Source organism: Gordionus sp. m RMFG-2023, chromosome 1 (assembly GCF_954871325.1).
Source record: "Gordionus sp. m RMFG-2023 chromosome 1, tfGorSpeb1-WG-v2, whole genome shotgun sequence".
Classification (NCBI taxonomy): Eukaryota; Metazoa; Nematomorpha; class Gordioida; order Chordodea; family Parachordodidae; genus Gordionus; species Gordionus sp. m RMFG-2023.
Window position 1 is genome coordinate 31,544,545 of NC_088775.1, and position 23,624 is coordinate 31,568,168.

General features: G+C 25.5%; 1 protein-coding gene and 1 long non-coding RNA gene across 4 annotated transcripts in view; one reads left to right on the top strand and one right to left on the bottom strand.

Annotated features, from left to right (window-relative positions):
• Nucleotides 1-16,667, top strand: part of LOC135930742 (long-chain fatty acid transport protein 4-like) — a 39,262-nt gene extending 22,595 nt beyond the window's left edge. For 2 of the 3 annotated variants that reach the window (XM_065467541.1, XM_065467537.1), the window contains 7 exons: nt 1,540-1,637; nt 7,657-7,849; nt 10,958-11,104; nt 11,541-11,678; nt 14,290-14,454; nt 15,002-15,157; nt 15,578-16,663. In XM_065467541.1, the coding sequence (XP_065323613.1) occupies nt 1,540-1,637; nt 7,657-7,849; nt 10,958-11,104; nt 11,541-11,678; nt 14,290-14,454; nt 15,002-15,157; nt 15,578-15,738 (1,058 nt within the window). In that variant the 3' untranslated portion in view covers nt 15,739-16,663. Of the gene's footprint in view, nt 1-1,539; nt 1,638-7,656; nt 7,850-10,957; nt 11,105-11,540; nt 11,679-14,289; nt 14,455-15,001; nt 15,158-15,577 lie in introns of all 3 variants that reach the window. The other variant, XM_065467543.1, reaches the window with a different exon arrangement.
• Nucleotides 8-7,835, bottom strand: LOC135930759 (uncharacterized). Its single transcript, XR_010572888.1, has 3 exons — nt 7,632-7,835; nt 7,258-7,305; nt 8-27 (listed from the first exon to the last, which is right to left on the bottom strand). It is a non-coding gene; the product is annotated as an uncharacterized LOC135930759 (long non-coding RNA).
• Nucleotides 16,668-23,624: the final 6,957 nt, after the last annotated feature.

Here is a 23,624-nt window from a genome sequence, read left to right on the forward strand (position 1 = left end):
ACAGAACGGTTTTATTTATTTGGGCAGCTTGGAAAAATTTAAACAAAATCAAGCTCTTTTTTAAAAATATGTTCATCAATTTGCCTGAGTTTCAAATCTATGTTAGGGCAAATTTTTACCGATTTTGTTATTGACTAGCAGTATATTGACTAGAGGTAGTCTATAGATAAATGTTCCGCGGGTGTAATAATAGGTGTTTTATGAAATTTAGGATTTATATTGTTGGTTAATATTTTCAATCTTTATTTCAAAAACTCAGAATATCAGTTAGTTCATTTTAAAAATAAAATAAGTTTGGAGTGTGTAACTGGGGTCATTTCCCAACAGAACAGTTTTATTTATTTGGGCAATTTGAGAAAATTTAAACAAAATCCTCTTTTTAAAAAAATATGTTATATATTATATATAACGCACTTTAATATAATTAATAATTGAAGAAAATCTCCTTATATATCCTACTAATAATACGAATAATTCTTGTTATTTGTAATGCTAAGATGAATGTTTATTTAAATACCTGAATGATTTATTGTCAGAAAATTGGCCACTGAAAATGAGTTTCTATTGACTCGCACGAAATTTGCCATCTCAAAAATATCCTCCCCCCCCCCCCTTTAAAAAAATATAAAATATTTTTCCTAAATATTAAAAAATATTATCAAGTAAGAATTAAAAAAATACACTTTTCCAAAAAAGATGCACGTCTTTGAACAAATTATATGTCTCCAAGGATACAATATGATATTTTTTTTTTACTAATATAAAAACCAGAGACCTGTTGAAGTCAAAATTATAAGTCAGGGCGGAATAAAAAAAAAATTATATTTAAGATCTTGACCGGGCTCAAAAATATAAAACTTGAGTTTATTCCTTTTTTTAAAACAAATCAGGGCTGGTCTCCTTATTTAAAATAATTTTGACTTTATTTCATAAAAAAATTTAACGGGAAATTGAAAATTGTAGGCAGTCAATGAATGTTAAACGATTCTTTTTATGTTCTCGTCGATTAATTGATATAATTTAAATCTGCCTCTGGGTTTATAATCTTCGATACAGGCCCAGGTTTTTTAAAAATTTATCATTTTACGGCTCACTCAGGGCTCGACTTTGGGGGGGGGGGAAGACCTGCTGGTTTCTAATCAAAATTGATGGCTTAAAAAATTAGGCAAGTTGGGAATCCCATTCTAAATTCCTCATTGTTTTATTTTTCCAATATATTTTGTGTTTTATTACATATAATTGATCCTTTTATACCAACTCAGCATACATACTACATTGTACCAATTTGGTTTGACCTACTCCGATTTGGTATCTTATCTTTTATGAGCCCATAAATGAATATTTGAATCCCACAATTATGGAAACCCGATTTTATTTCTCTTATCTTGGTTTAATAGCGTGTTTTTATGTACCTTTTTTTCCAGGTGAATATTTAGATGGAATACGACGCACAATGGATTGAGATCTAGAATTCTCTTGTTAATAAATCCCTATATATATTTTTTTATAACATTTTTTATAAACAATACATCTATATAGGTGTCGGTCAAAGCTTGTTATTGGGAAGCACGGTAGTGATAAAGAAGAAGTTTTCGGCAACCTCTTTCTGGGACGACTGCATCAAATATAATTGCACGGTTGGTTTAATATTTATATATATATAATCTATATTTTTTCTACTTTACCCAAAAAGTGTTCATGATAATTTAGAGCTTTTTTGTTTACATTAAAGAATGTAATTGGAAGGATGCGTATATTTATGCAAAGATGAATGAGGAGTCTTGTGGCGCACATGCGAATTGCATGCATATAATCATAAATGCTGCTCATTTTATGATTTATACGTTTTAATTGATAAAGATTTTTTTTAAGGTTAATTTCTAGCTTATTCATCTTATTTTTTATATAAAATATTTGGTTCATTTTTAAAAAAATGTGTGAATAGAATAAATAAATTATGTAAATACTTATGGTAGATTTTGTAAAAGTAAATTTATAAAAGGATTCTGCAAGATTAAATTCATTTATAAAACAGAGATGAAATTTTAAAATAAATATATGGAAAGAATATATATATGTAAATATGATAGGTGTTATAAATATAAAGCGATAGGATTTGCAATATTAAATCAAAAGGAAAACATCTAGCTGAAGTTCTAAAATTTGTGATAATAAAGAATAAATATATGTATATAGTTTTTGTAAAAGTAACCCTAAAGGATTCATCAAAATTAAATCAATTTAAAAAAATTATCAAGCTGGATTATGTGTCTTTCTTTAGGCATAAGATAAAGGTTAAAAAGTTAACTAATATATTCATGTGCTTATTAGTTGAATAGAAATAGAATTCGGCAATATATTTATATTTAAAACAAAAAAGATAAATAATTTTAGTGGGTTGTAAGAACCTAATCCTATCGTTTGAGAGGCAAATGAAAATTTCAAAATGTTATTTTCATTAAATTGTTTAATTCTATCTAAACTATGTAGCCTAAATGCAGTCAGAGTTAATGTGTATATATATTTATATATGTATTTATTAAAACAGATTAAGGTTCGACTTATCCAAATGATAGTATATAATTAGATATTTATTTTTATCTGAAACATGCAGAGCTACTAGGTGGCTTAACCAAGATTTTCTCATAGGGGGGAGGGGGGTTAAATTTTTTGGGAGCATCGACCCCCCAAACCTTCCATTTTTTAGAAACACTCAATTGCTTATATCTTAGACTATGCTAAAATTATTTTAAATATTTATATAACAAAATTTTAGACATTATTTCATTATAGATTTTATTTATTATATAAAAATACTTTAGCATAAATAGCATTCTTTTATTTAATCATGTATTTATTTTTGTTTTAAAATGTAGATATTTTATACAGATTATAATATTAAAAATTTTATTGTATAAAAACTCTATTTAAAAAAAATGTAATTTAACCATTACATAAAATATAAGTAATTCTTATGAAAATAATGGTATTTAAAAAAATATGACGATAATATCAAAATATAAATAATACACTGTACTTTGATTAAAAATAGTATTAATTGCATAAATTTTAAGAGTTAATACAACAATTCTATAATTGTTATAACTAAGAATTCATTTTACGAAAAATTTTGATTATAAATATTATATATTAAAACAAATATAATCATATTGCAAATTTTTGATTTGAATTTATATAGAGAGGTCTACTTTTCTCTAATATTTTGCCAATTCATCTAGAATGATCTCCTTATAAATATTTAATAGGGCTTATCCATTTAAACGTTTTTCACCGGTGGTATTTCTTAAATATATTTTTAACCTTAGTTAAAAAAGATCTTTCATTAGTGTAGTTACTAATTGGTAAAGCTACTAAAATAATTAATAATGTTTTGATATTAGGCAGGGAATCAAAAGTGCAATTACACATGGAATGGGCCAGCAGAGCATTTTATGGTTGAAAGGATACTTATTCTGGCAAAATTTTATACCAAAATCCGACATCACAAAGTAACTTATATGAGCCTACTAAATCATCAGCGTAAAACTCTGAGATTTTCTTAATATCTTTTCATGTTTCAAGTGTAATCAACAGTTTAAACTCAACCGGCAAATAAAAGCTTTTAAAAATAAAATTATGACTAATAAATCATTCCTTTAATTGAAATAAAAATGTTTATTTTTAAAAAATCCTCAATCATAGATGCATTAATATTTGAGCGATTGGATTGCCTAGAAACTATTCTAGGTTTAAAAATTTCAATCCCAAACATATTAGCAATTTCCTTTACTTTCTCATATATTTCATGTAATTTTTCATCTATATTATCTGATATTTGTTAATATTTCAATATCCTATGCACTATTTATAACCTCCCTTAAATCCAAATAAATTTTTTATAGCATTTTGCTAAAATCATATGTAAAATTAAATAAAAAATGAACACATTAAATTAAAAATTGTATCTAATATTAAGGTTTTTACTTTAGGTAATGCAATATTAAACGCTTTATTAAGATAGGATTAAATATTTTATTTATTGTCATATAATTGGGAATATAAACAATTTGTTTTTAAAAAAAGTTGAATATGTCAAGAGTTATAGCTTAAACAAAATTATGATTTTGATTCATGGATATAACACATATCGGTCAAAATTTGGAATGCCCCTTTTAGCTCTAATAATGAACTGAAACCTTTTAGGCATTTTCTCGAACAATGCCTGGCAGTACAGTGTTTGGATACTTCATTTTCCAAAACATTTTTATTGGAATGCTTTATTTGCTGTGCGTACTACATTATTACAAATATTCTCAAAATCCAATGCAAACTTAGACCAGTGGCCAAAAACAAATTTTAATTATTCTATAAAGGTCCAATCTTTATATTTCTTTGCGAAATAGTATCGTTTCTTTGGTTAACTCTTAATGGAAATATTTTTTTCTTGGCCTATCATTAAACTAAAAATATACAGTTTGGTATAAAAATTAAAAGCACATAAAATTTACCGAAAGAATGAATTATTTTGTTGCTGGTGGAGGTAGGTAAAGTCTTTTTTGTATTTTCTTCTAATTTTTGAATCAAATGAACAAAATTTGATCCCCGATTTTCCCTGATAATTTATTGTAAACTACGTATATGCCTGTATGTTGTCACATTTTGACTCCTTATGGTCAATGCGAGCAGATTTAGTGGGATCAATTAACTTATTAATATCTCTGATCGTTTCTCTGCTTAAGTGTAGTTTTTCGACTATGGCTAAATTATTAATTCCTTCTACATGTAAATCAATAATTTTCTCTTACTCATCAAAGATCGGGTACACTAATTCCTAGCGGTTGTCCATTTAAAAAATCTCAAATTGGAACTGAATAATCAAGAATTCAGCTGCACTATATATAAAAAACTTAATATACTTTTTTTTCTTTTTCATATAGATGGAGCAAATGCCAACCGATGTAAACAGTTTAATAATGTTGTAATTGCAATCCTTAACTTAAAATTTTAAATTCAATCAAATATGGGCTTTCCCACTCTTCTAATCTATTTACTGACTACATGTTTATGGAATTACACAAATTCATTAAATACAAGAAAAATTATTGATATGATTTCTCATCTATGTATACGAATTCCTCTCCAATACTAACAAATTGCAATAAATAGACCCCAGAATTTAAAAATCGCGAAATATTCACCTGATTCATCAAACTATGTCTTCGTACCAATCATCAACTCGTTTCTTGTTACATTTGGTGATTTGTAAAAGAGCTTGGTTCATTTGCAATTCCACGGGGCAAATTTAAATTCAAATGGTGAAAAATTAAAGTTTAAATATGTTTTTACAGATATTTTAAAAGCAGATGATCTTACCTTCACTCTGACATTTGTTATTACATTTAAAACAATGACTAAAAATGAAATTAAAAAACGACGTTTTTTTCTGAATTACTATGAATTGTCATAACTTACTCGAGATTAGATATCCAAAATAAATTATTAAATCATTATTGGAATCTTGAATTGAAACTAACTTTGATTTAAAAAAAATCAAATTCAAGCCTCATTTTAACCGACCGTGTCGGCAAATTTAATAATATCGACCGATAATCAATATTTCAAAAAAGTCAAAAAAAAGTTCGATCCTATAAAAAAATATATCGGTACATCCTTAAAACTACCCAAAGCCAAAAATAACGCCGGTTTTACATTTTGTCTCATACCAATCTTTGCACGCAATTTTTGTATGTATTTATATTTTGACCAAAATGATTTTAATATGGTAATATTTAAGAAAATTTATTTACGTATAAATAAGAACATTCTTATACATAATTGAAGTGATAAATTATTTTTTAAATTTACAATAAAAAAATAATAAAATATATAATTTTTTTTATAAGAATGTTTATGATTTTAAAACTAAATAAATAATTTTAAAAACTAATTCTAACAGTTTGCATTGATCATAAATAGGGCTTCTCTATTTTCTACACATAGAAAAACTTTGGAGCAAAAAAATAATTAGGATTTTACTACATAAACAATCAATATTTTTAACCTTTACATTGATTATAATTGAATAAATATAAAATGATAGGTTATTTAAAATATGACAGCATTATTATAAACGAACTATGTTATGGTTGTAATATAATCATGATGGTATGTTCACTAAAGGTAGATGGATATATTAAAAAAGAAAATTAAAATTTTTATTATAGGATCGCTAACCGGTCCATATCAATTAAATATCGAAATCTTCTGGCCTACCAAAAAGTGATATAAATACATTCCTAGTGCGATTTATTAAAAAATTTTTGTAGAATATTTTTCATTGTATCCAGCTAGTAGAAATACAAGAAACCTGCAGGCCCACGCCTAAGCCAAGCCCGGGTACACGGGCCGGGTCATTTTTTTCTATACTCGGGCCAAGCCGTAATTATTTTTTAAAAAATACCCGACCCGGGCCAAATATTTTACAGTCGAGTATTTTAAATCACCATTATTACCTATTAAAAATTTAAGATAAAAGAAATATATTTAAAAATTGTGTATCATAGAACAATATAATACATTCATTCACTTATCTTATTTCCTATTTCCATTTTTTCTAACCTTGGAAAATATTTATAACAAAATATTAATCAACTAATCATTATTTTAGATAATATTCAATCAAATTAGAATCAACAAAAATGCACTCAATATTCAAAATAGAAGATATTTTTTAGGGAAAAATTTATTTTGGATAAGTATCATTTTATCTTTTTTTTTCTCTGTCCCACTGAGGCAATTACCTATTTTTGCCAGTGTGAGAGCACAAAATTACTGATACTTGTAAGGAATTTAGAAAGTGTGATTTCAAACTCGCTTCTTTTACGACAAATGGGGAGATAAGATAATTTGAAAAGTTGTTATATATGGATTTCATATTCGCTGAAAACGATTTGCTAAGTGACGAATAGATATATATTTTTAAAAAAACCAAGGTCGTTTACATCCAGGCCGAAAATTTTAAAGAAAATTGGGGCAGAAATTTTCTAAAATAAAATTCCAGGTCGGGCCTGAAAATATAAAACCTGGACCTGGGCCCCTAAATTTTTTCCCAAATCAGCAGGGCCATGCTAATGGTACCTCTGCAGGTCCTGGTTAATGTAAAGGAATAAAAAATATAGCTTGATTTAATTAAATGAATATCAATTTATAAAATTCCTATCAATCAATGTACTTTCTTTATTATCAACAAATATTTACTTGTGCATAAGAATTTTCAGATCATCAATAATCAGTAGTAGAGATTCTCTTAATAAATAATAATATATTTATTATCATTAGTAAAATTAAGAAGATAGGTTGATAAATAAGTTATATATTTTTATAAATATGATAAAATTAAGTGTATATTAAATTTTATATTATAAAGTTAATGACCACACAACTTAAATTTTTTTAATGAAACCAGCGTATTGATATCATAAACATAAAATGATTATTGAATTTTAAAATTTGTGCTCACCAATCAAGAATGAGCATTTATTTTTAGATAGATTCGTGCAATTCGCATATATGTAACAACACTCAATGAAAAGTCATTTTGAGAAATGTAAAAATAAACTATTTAATTATACCCCAATTTATATTGAATTTGAATAGGTGGCTCAATACATAGGCGAGACATGCCGTTATCTTCTTGCCCGCCCACCGTCTGACTGCGACAAAGATCACAAAGTTCGCCTCATATACGGGAATGGGCTGCGACGTCAAATTTGGCACGAATTTGTAGAACGATTCGATATACGTGAGGTGGGTGAATTCTACGGAGCTACCGAGAGTAACGCGAACATGGGTTAATATAAGCATTCATTTATTTTATCATTTTAATTAGTTTATTATTTATTCCTTTGCTGCCTTGTTGGAAGAAGGTCATGCAGTTGCTCTCACCTTCCTCTTTATTGATTCAATTATTCAAGGTAGTATTGTTAAAGTTAAGTTTCATTTTCTAGATGATTAAATTTGATTTTATTCTTTTAAAAAAAATAATCTAAACACATCTTTTGAGAAAATTTTTTTTCACTTTAAAATAACATACATCCTTGTTTTTTAAGTTGTATTATAACACTTAAAATTTCCTCCGCTTCATGCACAATTGGCCCCAAGCAGGGTTTCTAACCAAACTGCGAAACTGAAATGAACCGTTATAATTTCTGAATCAAGAAAATATGAAAAGTATGTTTTAAAATTTGGGTCTTTTTGAATTATAAAATACGTAATGTGATAAAAATTAAACATTTTAAAAGTAATATTTATTTTTTACAAAAACAGCGTGTTAAACATACTCCAACTATTAAATACATTATAATTATTTGTGCCTAATGATGTAAACGAACGCGTTCTTTTTTAAAAAAAAAATGATCGGCGTTCCTTTTATTTTTGACGAACTTTGAAAGTGAACACCTTCATTTTTTTGACGAACGCGTTTTGAATTTAACGTTCATTCAATTTTAAAAACACTTTTTATTTTTATTTATTTGAAAAATTTAATATTAATTCTAATTTTTTAAGAAAAAGTCTTATATATTTTAATCAACATTATAGTTTATTAATTTTAATATTATTGTTTATATTTTAATTTTATAGATTATCATAAGCATGGATATTATTATTTCATCATCTGATTCTAAAATTTAAAATCAGATGATATAACACAATGGCCCAAATATGATAAATATTTTACAGTAACATCCTATATTGAAGGAACTAATTCAATACTTACCAAATATAAAATGTGCAAAAAAGTATAATATCAGTTTCAAAATCTTTCCAATTTAAAACGTTATTTGATTGTAATATTAATTATTTTATATAATTTAACTAAGCAGCCAATTAATAATTTATTTTAGATTGTTCTAAGTAAAAATCATTAAATTTTTGATATTTTATACATACTTGATATCATTTAGTATTTATTTTTAATGTCAATTTTTGAAATTATAATCTAATTACTATTATTTTAAGCAAGGATTTTATATTTTAATTGTTGAACACAATTTGAAGTATAAATTTATATATTGTAGAAATAATTAACTTTTATATGATATATAAAAGTTTTATAAAATAGATTTCTTTGAATCTACTGTACCTAGGATTTTATATTTTTATTTACAATATTAAAATGCTATAAATGATAAATTTAATATTTTTATAAAAATATTTAAAAGAAAATAGTGATTATTGAATTAAATGAATCTGCAAATATTATAAAATAAGTATTAAAATTCAATCAAATATACATTTGCAAAATGTTTGTTATTTAATAAATTTTAATTTTAGGTAAATTATTTTATGTCACTACTTTACTATTACCAATTTAATGAAATATTATCATCTGTAGCATAATTTATCAAAAACTTCCTTTATTTTTACAGAGCTCTTACTTTGGTATGCTGCAAGAAATTAATGAATATTTAACAAATTTTAGTGATAATAATAATAAAAAATTAAAAGCTGATAAATTTTAACAACAATTTTTTTTATTATGAAAAAATACATCAAATGTGATGCAGTCACAAGTAGATGATGTAATTTTAAATTTTATAATAGAAGAACTAGGGCTATTTCATATAGTTAAAAAAAACCTGCCTTTTTAAATATGATAACCCTTTACAACCAAATAAAAATGCCAACCCATATCAAAAAAAATCTAAAAAATTTTAACATCATGCTAGGGAAAATAATAACTTGTTTAGCCAAACAATTCTTTGTAGCATATCAGATTCATGTTTAATAAATTCCTCTCGTTAAAAGAGTTGTTTAGTACCGCAGTCCCCTCTCTGCCCCTTTAGAGCGCGTTTTTAGTATAGCTAATGCCGTATTAACTGCCAATCAGATAAAAATTTTGAAAATAAGAAAAATTTTTTCTAAATAAAAATATCTTTTTATACGATATAATATATTGTGTTAAAAAATATAAGACTAAATTTAAAAAAAAATTTATCATAAAATTTTGAACGAACGTGAACGCGTTCATGTTTACAGCACTATTTGTGCCACACTCATCAAATACAATTGGTTTTGTAAGAATGATAGTATAGGAGTGTATTTAAATCGTTAACGCAAGCAAGCCAAAAAATTAAAATGAAAACCACAAAACACATTTTTATAAAGTTAAATGAAAATTAAAGATTCCTAAGACTGTGTCTTAGCTTTTTTTATTATCCTTTTAGAATTCTAAATATCTGTTCCGAATAGTGATTTTTAAATTAAAAAAATAATAGAAATAAGTTCATTCTTTAAACATATTTTTAAAAATAGCATCACTTTTTGTTAAAATCTAGAATTAAGAAAAAATAAAAATGTGCCCGGGCTGCTATTCTGATTAGAATTAAGAATAAAGATTTAAAGATCGAACTCTGGCTTCCTTGCAGGGTTCTAATTAAAACGTCCTACTTGATTAATCATCACAACTGGGTCACGTTATTTTAATCTCAAATTTATTTACAAATTAATCTTTCTCAAATTATAAAATTATGGAAGGCAACTGAAGAAGAAGATTATTAAAAACGTTGATTCTTTTATTTTTTAATTCTTTATTATCAAAACATTTTATATTTCAAAATCAAAACATACTACATAATAATGAAATCGAATAATACATTTGATTTAATTGGTTTACATTATGCATAAAATTTTAAAAACATTTTTTACAAAAATAAAATTATTTACAAGAAAAGAACAAATTATTTTAAGGTTAAACATTAAAGTAAGAAAATAAAAAATAACCTTTAAAACTTTTTCACAAAACTTAATTATTTTAAAGTAAGAACTAAGTGTAAGTTAAAAGAAAATGACCTTAATATAAAAATATAAAAGTTTTTTTTATAGTTAATACAAATATATCTTTTGACACTTTTTGTTATCTTCTTTCCTTCGATATAATCAAACATAACCACATCAGTGAACATAGACAATACGTTCGGAGCGGTTGGTTTCAATTCCGTGCTTTTTCCGTGCTTCTTGCCTATCACACTCATCAAAGTCGATTCGGAAACCGGGGAGCCCCTCAGGAGCCCTCATTCCGGTTTGTGCGTGAAGTGCAAACCAGGTTAGTTGAATTATAGTTTTTTTGCAATAATTTATTTTTAAAATTTAGATTATATATGTTGCTAATTTTTTCTCTCTCTCCAATACTGATGGTCACTCACATTAAGATAACGATCGGAAACACACCGATGCTTATAAAAATTTTTTTATAGTGTAACGTTTAAAAACTGCATAAAGATAAGATTGGTATATATTAGGACTAGGTTTGAATTCTGATTGCTCCAAGATTTTTAAATTAATATTTAAGCGTTTTGCTAATGATATACTTGACAATTCTTGTAGATACTTCTTTAAAATTTTAAAGTGTTCGAGATCTTATGGGTCCCCTAACGGCGTTACAGGAACTCATTCCTCCTAATAGTTTACTGGAATCGACCTGGCTAATTGCGAGGGTTGATTCTCTTATTAATGCATATATATTTTATTTACGAAAAAAGGTCAACCTGGGGAACTGGTTGGCAAGATAATCAAGAGTGACCCCGTTACAACTTTCCAGGGTTATTCTGACAGGGCCGCCACTCAAAAGAAGATAGTTAAAAATGTATTTAGAACTGGTGACGCCGCCTTCCTTACCGGTAATTCTTATTTAGATGAAATTGGAGGAAAGATGAGAAAGTTAGAACCACGTTAAAGGAGAGAGATGTATAATTAAAGAAAGAAAGTCGGAATAATGTCTTTAGGGCTAATAACTATGGTAATGAATAGGATATAAAGAGAAAAAAAATTAATCAATTGACAACGAAATATAATGAAGGACCACATGGCAGTCATCATTTAATTTAAATCCTAAATCGAACCTGTTTTTTGGTCGGCCCTCATGAATTTTGGAGAAACCAAGGACTTAAAAGTGGTAATTATTCGATGCCCAATGAACCGCTATTTAATAATTGTATTAGATTTGAAAATAAATTTTTTTATTCTGCATATCATTTTAAATATAAAAAATGTTTATAATCTGATGATAAAGTATGGACATCAAGTTATTAACGAAATGTATATAAATTTAATTTATAATTCCAAAGGAATTTTAAGATAGAAAGTTTTACTTACTGTTTCTTCTTTATAAGACGTGCTATTTTTTGACAACAAATTAGTTCCAACTAAGAAAAGCCTGTCACAAGCAGTTGAACTTATGGCATAACCTGCCAGATTTATAGTTTATCAATAGAAATGATTAAATTTTGATAAAAAATAATTATTCCAAATAATATGAATATTCCATCAAATGATTTATCTAATATTCGAATTATATGTTTTATTCCAATAATAGTCCTACTCAGAGTTGGGCAGGTCCTCCGAAAAAAGAATCTAGATACAGATTCTTTGTGAAAAAATGAATCTTAGATACAGATACTAGTATCTTTTTCAAAATATCAAAAAGATACAAGATAAAAGATACTTGTATCTTTTGCCTAATTAGAGTATCTTAAATACAAGATACTTTTAAATTATCATTATCAATTAAATTAGAATAGTTTATATGAAGAACATAACATACGCATATAATAAGAATGAATATTTACAATAATTAATAAAATATTTAATGATGAGTTAATTATAATAATCAGGCATTTTAATTAGTAATTAGTAGCCCATTCTTAGAATAGATAGGGAAGGGAGACTAGTATTTTTAATGGGAGTTGAAATATTAATTTGCAAGAGTATTTAAAATAGATTCATTATTTTATAAGATAATCTAATTTTTCAAATAATTTATCATTAGACCTTTGCCGTTTTGGCCTACTTAACATTGTGCCAAAACTAAATTATCTTTCAATTGGAGCTGATAAAGGTATTGCAGTATTATATTAATAAAAAATTTCCTTAATGAAAGGATAATAATTCAGCATTTATAATGTATTTCGACTTTCTTTAATATAATTTAAAGCCTCCCGTTCAATGTTCTTTATATTATTGAACTCAGCAACATTTGTTTCACCAAAAGAAAAATAATCGTTAAATGTATCGGTGTTATAGTTTGAGCTTGGTTATATACTCTGGTACTACATTTATGGCTTCTTTTATTAATATATTTTGTAAGTATTTGTTTTTATCATCTGACTCATTTCATAAGTTCTAAAATATGGATGTGATATTGATGTCAAAAAAGCCTTATTATATTCAAATCATATTAAAATTTTTCTTAAAATCAATTTCTCATACGACCTTAGGCAGCTTTTAATAAGGTAGCAATATTGTAAACTTGAATATTTAAGATAACGTATGCCCCTTTAAACCACACATAAATAATATACTTTAATATGTTTAACAAAATTTTTGTTTACCATTTATCCTTTTTTTTGTTTATACAGGTTTTACATCTAGCCTCTACATTGTCATTTTTAACTTTTATTTTTAAAAAATTTCTATATAAAATTTTAAGATTTTGATTTAATTTACGGGAACTTATTTCCATAATTTAAATTTCACTACCATGAGTGTTAATCATCCTACAAATTAAAAAAATATTACATAAAATTGGTAATGATATTTTATCGAATTACATTTATATATAAAATATAATCTTTACTTATTTCGTTTTGGTGCTGTTATTTTTTATCTATCTACCTATTATTAAACGGTTCCTTTTGAGCCGATTTTTAAAAACAGCTAACTCAATATTTCACACCGAAAGATCTTACGCAAGCCTGAAGATTTTGCTCATAGAAGGAACAAAGGTCTAGGCATACATTAATGAAATCTCGAGACTTAGGCAATATTTTTCTGGCTAAAATATTGAGTTAGCCGTTTTAAAAAATCGGCTCAAAATGAACCGTTTAACAACACCATATCTACCTTAATATGAGATGTAAATTTTCCAGCTAATTTTGATTTTCATTATATTTAAAATATGGTGAAAAAAAATAAGGAAATTACTATAAGATTCTCGAAGAAAATAAGATATATACTGTGATATGTAAAATTTTAAATGAATATTATAAAGAATCTGTATCTTTATCTTTTGTCAAAAATTAAAAAGATACAAGATTATTTTCAGAATTAAGGATCTTAGATACAGATACTAGTATCTTATTAAAAATGTCAAAAAGATACTGAGTACAAGATACAAAAGGATATTGTATCTAAGATACAAGTATTTACGGTACTACCCAACTCTGGTCCTACTACATAAATAGAAATATTAATAATTTTTCAACAAAAAACTATCTCCTTTTTCTCAAAAAGGTGATATTTTAATTCAAGACGAGCTGGGTTACTTTTATTTTATGGACCGAACTGGGGATACCTTCCGTTGGAAAGGCGAAAATGTTTCCACTATGGAAGTGGAACACGCCACGGCCAAAGTGTTGGGTGATAAGGAAGTCGTGGTTTATGGAGTGCCTGTTCTAGGTTAGTATTCATTTTGAAATTATTTATTTTTGAAATGAAATTTATGAATAATTTATTTGGAATATATTACATCCATTTTATTTCTTTTAAGAATCCAAATTATTTCTATATAAGATGCAAGAAGAATATATTAGAGATATTCTTCTGTACTACAACGAAACATTAAAATTTCATGGCAGCTCAGTTATTATTAAAGACACTTATAATTATGTTTACATAGGCTTAATATTCAAAAAAAAATAAAATATAATTGTAGTGTTACAACTTTAGTTATTAAAAAAAGAATTTACGAATATCATAGCGATGTTCGACTAATATTTTTTTAAAAAAATGTCATGGTACCATTTATGCCAAACGTAACATTTTTCAAATTTAACTAATATGCTTACAATACGATTATAGACACTCTTAATCTTAAACAATTACATTGATTAAAAATTGTTTATAGGTTGCTATGCAAATGTGTCGAACAAAAAAATATCCCTTTTCTTTAGACAGACTTAGAAAACGTTTTCCATACATAAATTTAAGCTTAATTTTTTGACAGGAATGGAAGGCAAAGCCGGCATGGCCACCGTTATTGATCCTACTCGCTCCATTACGCCACCTGAGCTTAAACGTCTTTTTACCGAGCTCAGTAACCGGCTTCCCCCTTATGCTAAGCCTGTCTTCATTAGACTATCACGGGAGATCGACATGACAAGTTTGTTAACATTTAATTATTTTTATCTCAATAACAGCAGAATGGCCAAGGCTGGCTGATCAACTTGCTAAAGAATATTCCTACATTTCTATTACCCTTTTACATGTTTTTTGTGAAAATGATGTAGGAAAAAAAATGTCAGACTCGAAATCTAAAATGGCCGAATATTTTTGGCAAACATTGTTATCCATTCAAATTATAAATATTTTTATAAGCGTGATTTCAATTGAATAGGCTCCTCTTCCCCTCCTCATAATTTATAAACGATGATAATATCAGTTAGACTATTGTGGTTATATACAGGCAGATACATTTTATTGATCCAACCAATTAGAATTAGATATCTATATAACTATTTTTATTCATAAGCTTTATTTTATTTCAAATCAATATTATTTTTTAAAATAAAAAATAAAAAAGGCACATTTAAACCTAAAAAGACCCAACTTTGCAAGGAAGGATTCGATCCAACCCTGACGGGAGACGATCCATTGTTTTACCTAGACGCTGCCAATCAAACCTATTCACCCGTTACCCAAGCTGTTTTTTGGCAGATTGCCGATCAAAAAATACGACTATGAAATGAACCTGATATTCAGTATCATTACATCGACCTATATGATAATGATATGATATATTATATTCCACAGATAAAATTATTGTTTAAAATGGCTTCTATTACAATTAAATAATTGGGATTAACTTCTATCACTATAAAAGAATAGGATTTTAATTTTTTTTAAAAACGATCAAAAATCCATAAGCGGAATCAACTACAACTCTATTCCTTTCATCAAACAATTAGATGTTTTTGAAGAAAATACTAAAATAAATTAAATATAAAAATGATAAACAATTTTTCCATATAACTTAGTATTAGTATTAAGGAAAAAATTCAAAAGTTCAACCAACCCCGTTCTCCTAAATAAAAAAACATGACCCCATATTCCTAGTAATATATTTCCGGTTAGTTTTAAAAACTTCTCCAATTTTTGATGAACATTATGATTTACTAAAAAAAAATTTTACAAAAAAACAATATATATTTTTTTTATCGAAACAATGACAAAATCTTTCTTGCAATATAAATAAACGCCATTTTATCCGCTAAGATGGGTTTGTATAACACGAAATACGCTTATTATTGATTAATAGCTTTGAATTAATAATTTAAAAAATAGATATTGAATATTGTTTGTTTTTTTGTCACAATATATTGTATAGTATAATTTTTTTTTTAAACAAATCGACTTCTTATATCAAACAAACGTGAAGAAAACTTGTTAAACTCCTTTTTTTAAAAAAAATTTTAACCATGTTATAGATAATGTATTATGTAAATATTAATTTTTTTTGAGATATGTGCTATTTCACCACGATTAAATATTTGATACTATTTTTTTTCCAAATTCGACGCGAAAAAACTATAATGTTGCTATTTTTTACAACACCAAAATAGCACCCTTTCAATTAATATTTAAAATTGCACATAATTGTTACGTCCGCCATTTTTTTGTTATTTTTCAGAATTACTATCTTTAAATTATATAATTCTTCTTTTTTAAGAAAAATTAAAGAATGTTTCTGTCATATAGTGAGTGGAATCGTGATATTCTTTTTTTGCAAAATACGATTATCACTGATATTGTAGACAGGATTACAGAATGTTATAATTTATACGATTGCAACCAACGAGATGTAAAGTGGGGTACCAGAATACCCCAGCGATTTTAAAACTATTTTATTACCAATTTATATGATTAAAGAAATATGGACGAGATATGAACAATTTTAGGGGGTCTGATGGACTCCATTCATATAATCTTAACCTACATTTTAATTTACGAACCCTTAAAAAATTCTCTTGTTTGAGTGCCCTGTCCTACATTCAAATTTGTGTTAAATTTAGATAGGAACATACGTTAATTTTTTATCAAAAACATTGCTATTTTTTAATTAAATTTACTTTTACTATATCAACGTGAACGCCTTGATACTCAGGTAGGGCATTTTAATTCTTAAGCGAAAAAATGTTATTAGCTTGTATATTCATAGAAAAAAAACTTTAATAATATATATATTCAAACTCTTTTCATATAAAATAATTATGGAGTTGTATAAATATTATTTATGTTAATTAATTTTTTTTACCAGATCTTTATTAGAATATATTTTTTTTCCATATTTAAGGTTAAACCTTATGTCATTTTTTTCTCCTGTGTACCCAAGTCTTTTATTTGTTAATTTTATTTTTTGTTAAATTGTATCCATTTAAAACGAAATTAAGATTTATAAGAAAAATTTATTGCTGAGAAATTATTAAATATTTGATATGTTGCCATATGAAGATAAGTCTAAATTATTCATTTAAAATGTTGTCATGTCCTTTAAAATTTATATACTAGGTATTCTAAGTCCTTCACAAAAGTCCAAGCCTCCGAACACTTATTTTAGGAATCTGAATTAAGGAAAATACAATTTTTCAAGGAAAATTATAAATGAGAAAATAATTTTTTATTAGCCATTTTCTTGAAAATAATATTATAAAAGCATTAGGTAAATATGATAATTTAAAATTTCCCCGAGGCTCTAGTCCATAATTTTTTTTAAAAATCCAAATCTGTCCTGAATAAAAATTTTTAAATAAATGTCCAACCTACTCCGAAAAAATATCTATCCGACGGATCAGATTTGGCCGGATTGAACTCGAAAATCGTTGCAGAACTCAATCGACTTTTAGTTCTAGTTGCTTTATACGCATTAAATAAGCATTATATACCAACGTAAAGTAAAACTATGAATTTGATTATCCCTTAAAAACATCAAGTAATTCTTGTTTGTATATAAATACACTTAATATTAATAACTTTTTTTAGTAACAGTGTCCTTATGGGTAATGATATATGACGTTAGTAACTTGCTAAGCAACACCAAAATGTATAAATAAAATAAGACCTGTATATTTTTTAATGTATATAAACGAAATCACGTGATAGGAAATTTATAACGAGGATAGGTTTATATTAAAGATTTAATTACTAAAAAAATTCAGTTTCGGACACTGGAAAAATTTAATGCAAAATAACCTCTTAATAACTAAAAGTGTGCTCGATTTTTTTGTTTAAAAATTTATTTTATTCCACACATTAAAATTGATATTGTGAACAACTTTGAACCTTTAGCAATTATAAAATAAAATTTCAAAGATTTTGAACAAAAATTTAATTGATACTGATCATATATGTAGATATTTCCAAGGATATGCAAACAAGGTAATTGCCGGACACTTTAAGTTTTCATCCATTTCTTTTTTTTTAAATATATCAAACGTCATTTCCTAAATCAACAATTTTGGATTATTTAACTAAAAGACATCTTTTTGACATTTCTAATAAGATACTAGTATCTGTATCTAAGATTCTTTATTCTAAAAAGAATCTTGTATCATTTTCATATTCTTGAAAGATACAGATACAGATTCTTTTTAATATTCATGATTAAAATTTTACATATCACAGAATATATTTAATTTTCTTCGGGAATCTTGAATTAATTTCATTATTTTTTTCCATCATATTTTAATATATTGACAGCCAAAATTATTTGGAAAATTTACAAATCATATTAAGGTAGAAAGATAAAAAATAACAACACCGAAATATGTAGATTATATTTTATATATAAATGTAACTCGATAGAATATCATTACCAATTTTATGTAATATTTTTAATTCTAGGATAATTAACACTCATGGTAGTGAAATAATTATAGAAATAAGTTCCTCTGAATCATATAATCTTAAAATTTTATATGGTTTTTAAATATAAGTTAAAAAAGACAATTTACAGGCTAAATGTAAAACCTGTATAATCAAAAAAATAATAAAGGGTTAAATACAAATTTTGTTAAACATATTATAGTATATTATTTATGTGTAGTTAAAAGGGGCATAGGTTATCTTAAAAATTCAAGTTTACAATATTGTCTCAAGATGGTATGGGTAAAAGATTTTAAGAAAATATTTTCCTATGATTTGAATATAATGTGGCTTTTTTGACATCAATATCACATCCATATTTTAAGAACTTATGGATTGAGTTGGATAATAAAAAAAAATTTCAAAATATATTAATAAAAGAAGTCCTAAATGTAGTACCAGAGTAAATAATAAAGTTCAAACTATAAAACCAATGAACATCTAATAAAGAAAATGATAATTATTTTTCTTTTGGTGAAACAAATGGTGCTGAGTTCAATAATACAAATAACAATGGCTGGAGATTTTAAATTATATTAAGTCGAATATAAATGATTAATTTTTATCCTTCTATTTAGGAAATTTTTTATACATAATTGAAAGGTTATTTAGTTTTGGTAAAAATGTTAAATACGCCGAAACGACAAAGGTCTAATGATAAATTATTTGAAAAATTTGATTATCTTATAATGAATGTATTTTAAATACTCTTTTACAAATTAATATTTCAACTCCCATTAAAAATACTAGTCTTCCTTCTCAATCTATGCTATGAATGGCTAATACTAATATTAAAATGTCTGATTATTATAATTAACTCATCATTAAATGTTTTATTAATTATTGTAAATATTCATTCTTATTATATGTGTATGTTATGTTCTTCACAAATAGATAGTAAAAACTGTATTTTATAAGCTATTCTGATTTAATTGGTAACGATAATTTAAAAGTATCTTGTATTAAGATACTCTAATTAAGTAAAAGATACAAGTATCTTTTATCTTGTATCTTTTTGATATTTCGAAAAAGATACTAGTATCTGTATCTAAGATTCATTTTTTCACAAAGAATCTGTTTTAGATTCTTTTTCAAGAGGACCTGCACAACTCTGACTGCCAGTGCCATCTAATAAATCACAATACTTTCAATTCTAATTTTAATCATAGATCTATTAAGTAAATTTGTCGTAATATTTAGAAAATCTTCTAAGGTTTTAAATTTAATCATATATTTTTCCATAAATCTAAATACCAATTTATTAAATAATTTTGTTATATTTGCTAATAAAGAAATTTAATATTAATTTATCATGATTTTTGTTTAGAAAATTTAGTAAAGCTTTAAATATGAAAGATTCATTTTATAATTTTTTATCCTGATTTTAATTAAAAACCTTTTAAGATTATTACAATTAAAGATATAATTTTAAACACTCTTTTTTAAACTCTTTCAGATATGTTACCTATGAACTCACTTCAACTTATTCAATAATCCCAGAGAATCATTTTCTATTAAAATAAAGACAATAAACATTTGCTTAAGTAGACCGGGTTGTGCTCGGGAGTTAAATCCGGCCAAAAGATGATTCTCGTTAAATTCGTTTAGAGGAAAAAAACTTAAGGCAAGAATTATTTAGCATAATTAAATTATAGATTAATGTTAGTGGTTCCTATACAGTTATTTTTGCGAATAGTCTTATTTTCACAATTTTATGATACTTTAAATCAGAAATCTCTGAGATGGCCCCAGCTTTAATTAGTAGATGAAGCTTAAAAAAAATTAAATGATTATTTTTTATTATAAAAACTCATGATTGTGTATAAAATAGAGGTCTGCATTGGAAGAGTTTTTAAAGCCCATTAGTCTAAAAATTTTTTAACCGCTCATCCATTATAAAAATTTTATTTAATTATGGCCATTCTTTCAATTTTTTAAGCATCTAATAAAAAAAAATTCAGCATTACACCTCTACAAAAAGTTTTTAGGAAATTACTAAATTAAGCTTAAAAAATATTCAATTTAAATTGTGGATAATTTATTTGATCAAATAAAATATTCATGAAAATAATATAAATAAAAAATTGATATTATATGTAATTAATGCATAAATAATAATGGATCGACATTTTCTGGATTCAAAAACGTTCTTCTTTATTCTAAAAACCTTCCAGCAATGCTAAATTCTCGTTCAAAAGAAGCACTTGCAGGAATTGCCAATATTTTCTTGCTAATCTTAGATTTGGCAAATCTCATTCTTGCCGTTTCCACGAAAGTAGTTTTAAATATACAAAAAAGTTTATTTATTTTAAGAAAAATGTTTTTATGATATCAAAAAAGGACATTTAAATTTTTAATATCAAAATTCATAGGAACAATATTTATTAATAATTATTTAAATTTTTTTAACCTGCCCGCCCATTGTTTAAATTTCTTAACTCGCCCATAGTTTAAAATTTTTTAACCTGTCCGCCTGCCTGTTCTTAAATTTTTTTTGCCCGTTCACTTAGATGGGCGGGTGGGCCGAAACCCCGCCCAATGCAGACCTTTCGTAAAAAATGAACACTATTTTAAAAGATGTAAGCTGTATGATTTTTCTTGTGTATTAGAAAAGTTTTCAGATTCGGCATTATTTAAGTTTTGATTTTCTATACTTCAATTATAATACCCTAAATTAATGAATGTATTTCAATAGAAACAAAGATATTGTTATCAGTTGCTAAACCTATATAATAAATGTAGATAAGCGATCATAAATTATTTAATCGTTTTAAAATAATAATTATCGCACCGAATTTTGTGGTAAATAATACAATATCTGATTTTATATTGTTTGCCAGCCCCCTAGCCGTTTTAATGATTATCCATACAATTTAAAGTTTTTATAGCGAAGGTAAAAGCGCGAAACCAATTCTGCGAATTTATCTCCGCGAAACATTTATAGCGAAGACAATTTCGCGAAGCCATTGTCGCGAATTTATTTCCGCGAAACCTTAACCGCTAATTTATTAGAGCGAATACATTTTAGCGAAACATTTTACGCGAACACTTTACAGCAAATTTTTTATCGCGAATATGTTTGCGCGAAATCATTATCGCGAGCGCATTACCGCGAAACAATAAATATATTGCGAATGCATTTATTTAAAAGAAAACAACATATTATTTATTATTTGATGTTTTTTAATAGAAAATGATATGCTACTATTGTAATATTATTTTTGTTACAATTTATTAGTGATTTTCATGCCTAAGATTTTAAGTAAAAATTATTTCTTGAAGTTCAAAAAAATTTTTGAACATGTTATGATAAAAATTTTAAATCTTCTTTGTAAATATATCTTTTTTGAGGAATTCTTTTGTGAAATTTATTATAAATATACAATTTTTAGGTGAAATCTTTTATAGTTTTGTTTATCATTTTTGTATTATCTATTTCTTAAGTATATTAAAAGAGGTAGCTAAATAATTTTTTTTTAAATATTTATATTTAACTTATTTATGTTATTTTATGATCTTTTTAAAGATAATATTTTAATGTGACAATTGTCATATTCGTTATTTATAAGATTTTGAAATTTTTTGACTCAAAAGGGTAAAAATATCATTTATATTGTAAAGATGTTAAATTATAAATTCAATGAAGATGTTCCTTGGAAATATAGCAATTATCATAATCGGTATTTTTAAACATATTAGATATTTTTAACGCTAATGGGCAAAAATATATTTTTTTTAACATCTTAAATTATAATTTCAATTAGGATGTACCATATAAAAGCAACAATAATCATAATCATTATTTTAAAAGTTTTTTTTACAATTTTTTGACGTAAATGGGCAAAAATATAAGTTGTTACATGTTAAAATAAAATTTCAGTGAAAATGTACCATAGATATAAGTTAAAATTGTCATAATCGTTGTTTATAAAGTTTTTTGAATTTTCTTGTTTTAAATGTGTAAAAATATAGATTGTAAACATGCTAAATTAAAATTTCATGAAGAACTACCATTGAATAGTGACAATTGTCATAATCGTTATTTTTAAAGTTTTTTGAATTTTTTTGACCAAAATGCGTTAAAATAAGTATTGCTAGTATGTTTAAATAAAACTTCAGTGAAGATGTACCCTAGATAAGCGACAATTATCATAATCATTATTTTTAAACTTTTTAAAATTTTTTTAACGTAAATGGGTAAAAATATAGATTGTAACCATGTTAAAATAAAATTTCATGAAGATGTACCATAGAAAAGTGACAATTGTCATAATCGTTATTTTATAACTTTAAAAATTTTTTGACATAAGTGTGCTAAAATAAGTATTGCAAACATGTTTAAATAAAATTTCAGGGAAGATGTACCCTATATAACTGACAATTGTCATAATAGTTATTTTTAAAATTATTTAAATTTTTTAGACGCAAATGTGCAAAAATATAAATTCCTTATATGTTAAAATAAAATTTCAGTGAAGATGTACCATAGATAAATTACAATTGTCATAATCGTTGTTGATAAGGTTTTTTTGAATATTTTTGTTGCAAATGGGTTAAAATATAGATTGTAAACATGCTAAATTAAAATTTCATGAAGATATACCATTGAAAAGTGACAATTTTTATAATCGTTATTTTTAAAGTTCTTTGATGTAAATGGGTTAAAATATAGATTGTTGATTGTATCATATTACTAAATAATATTCATA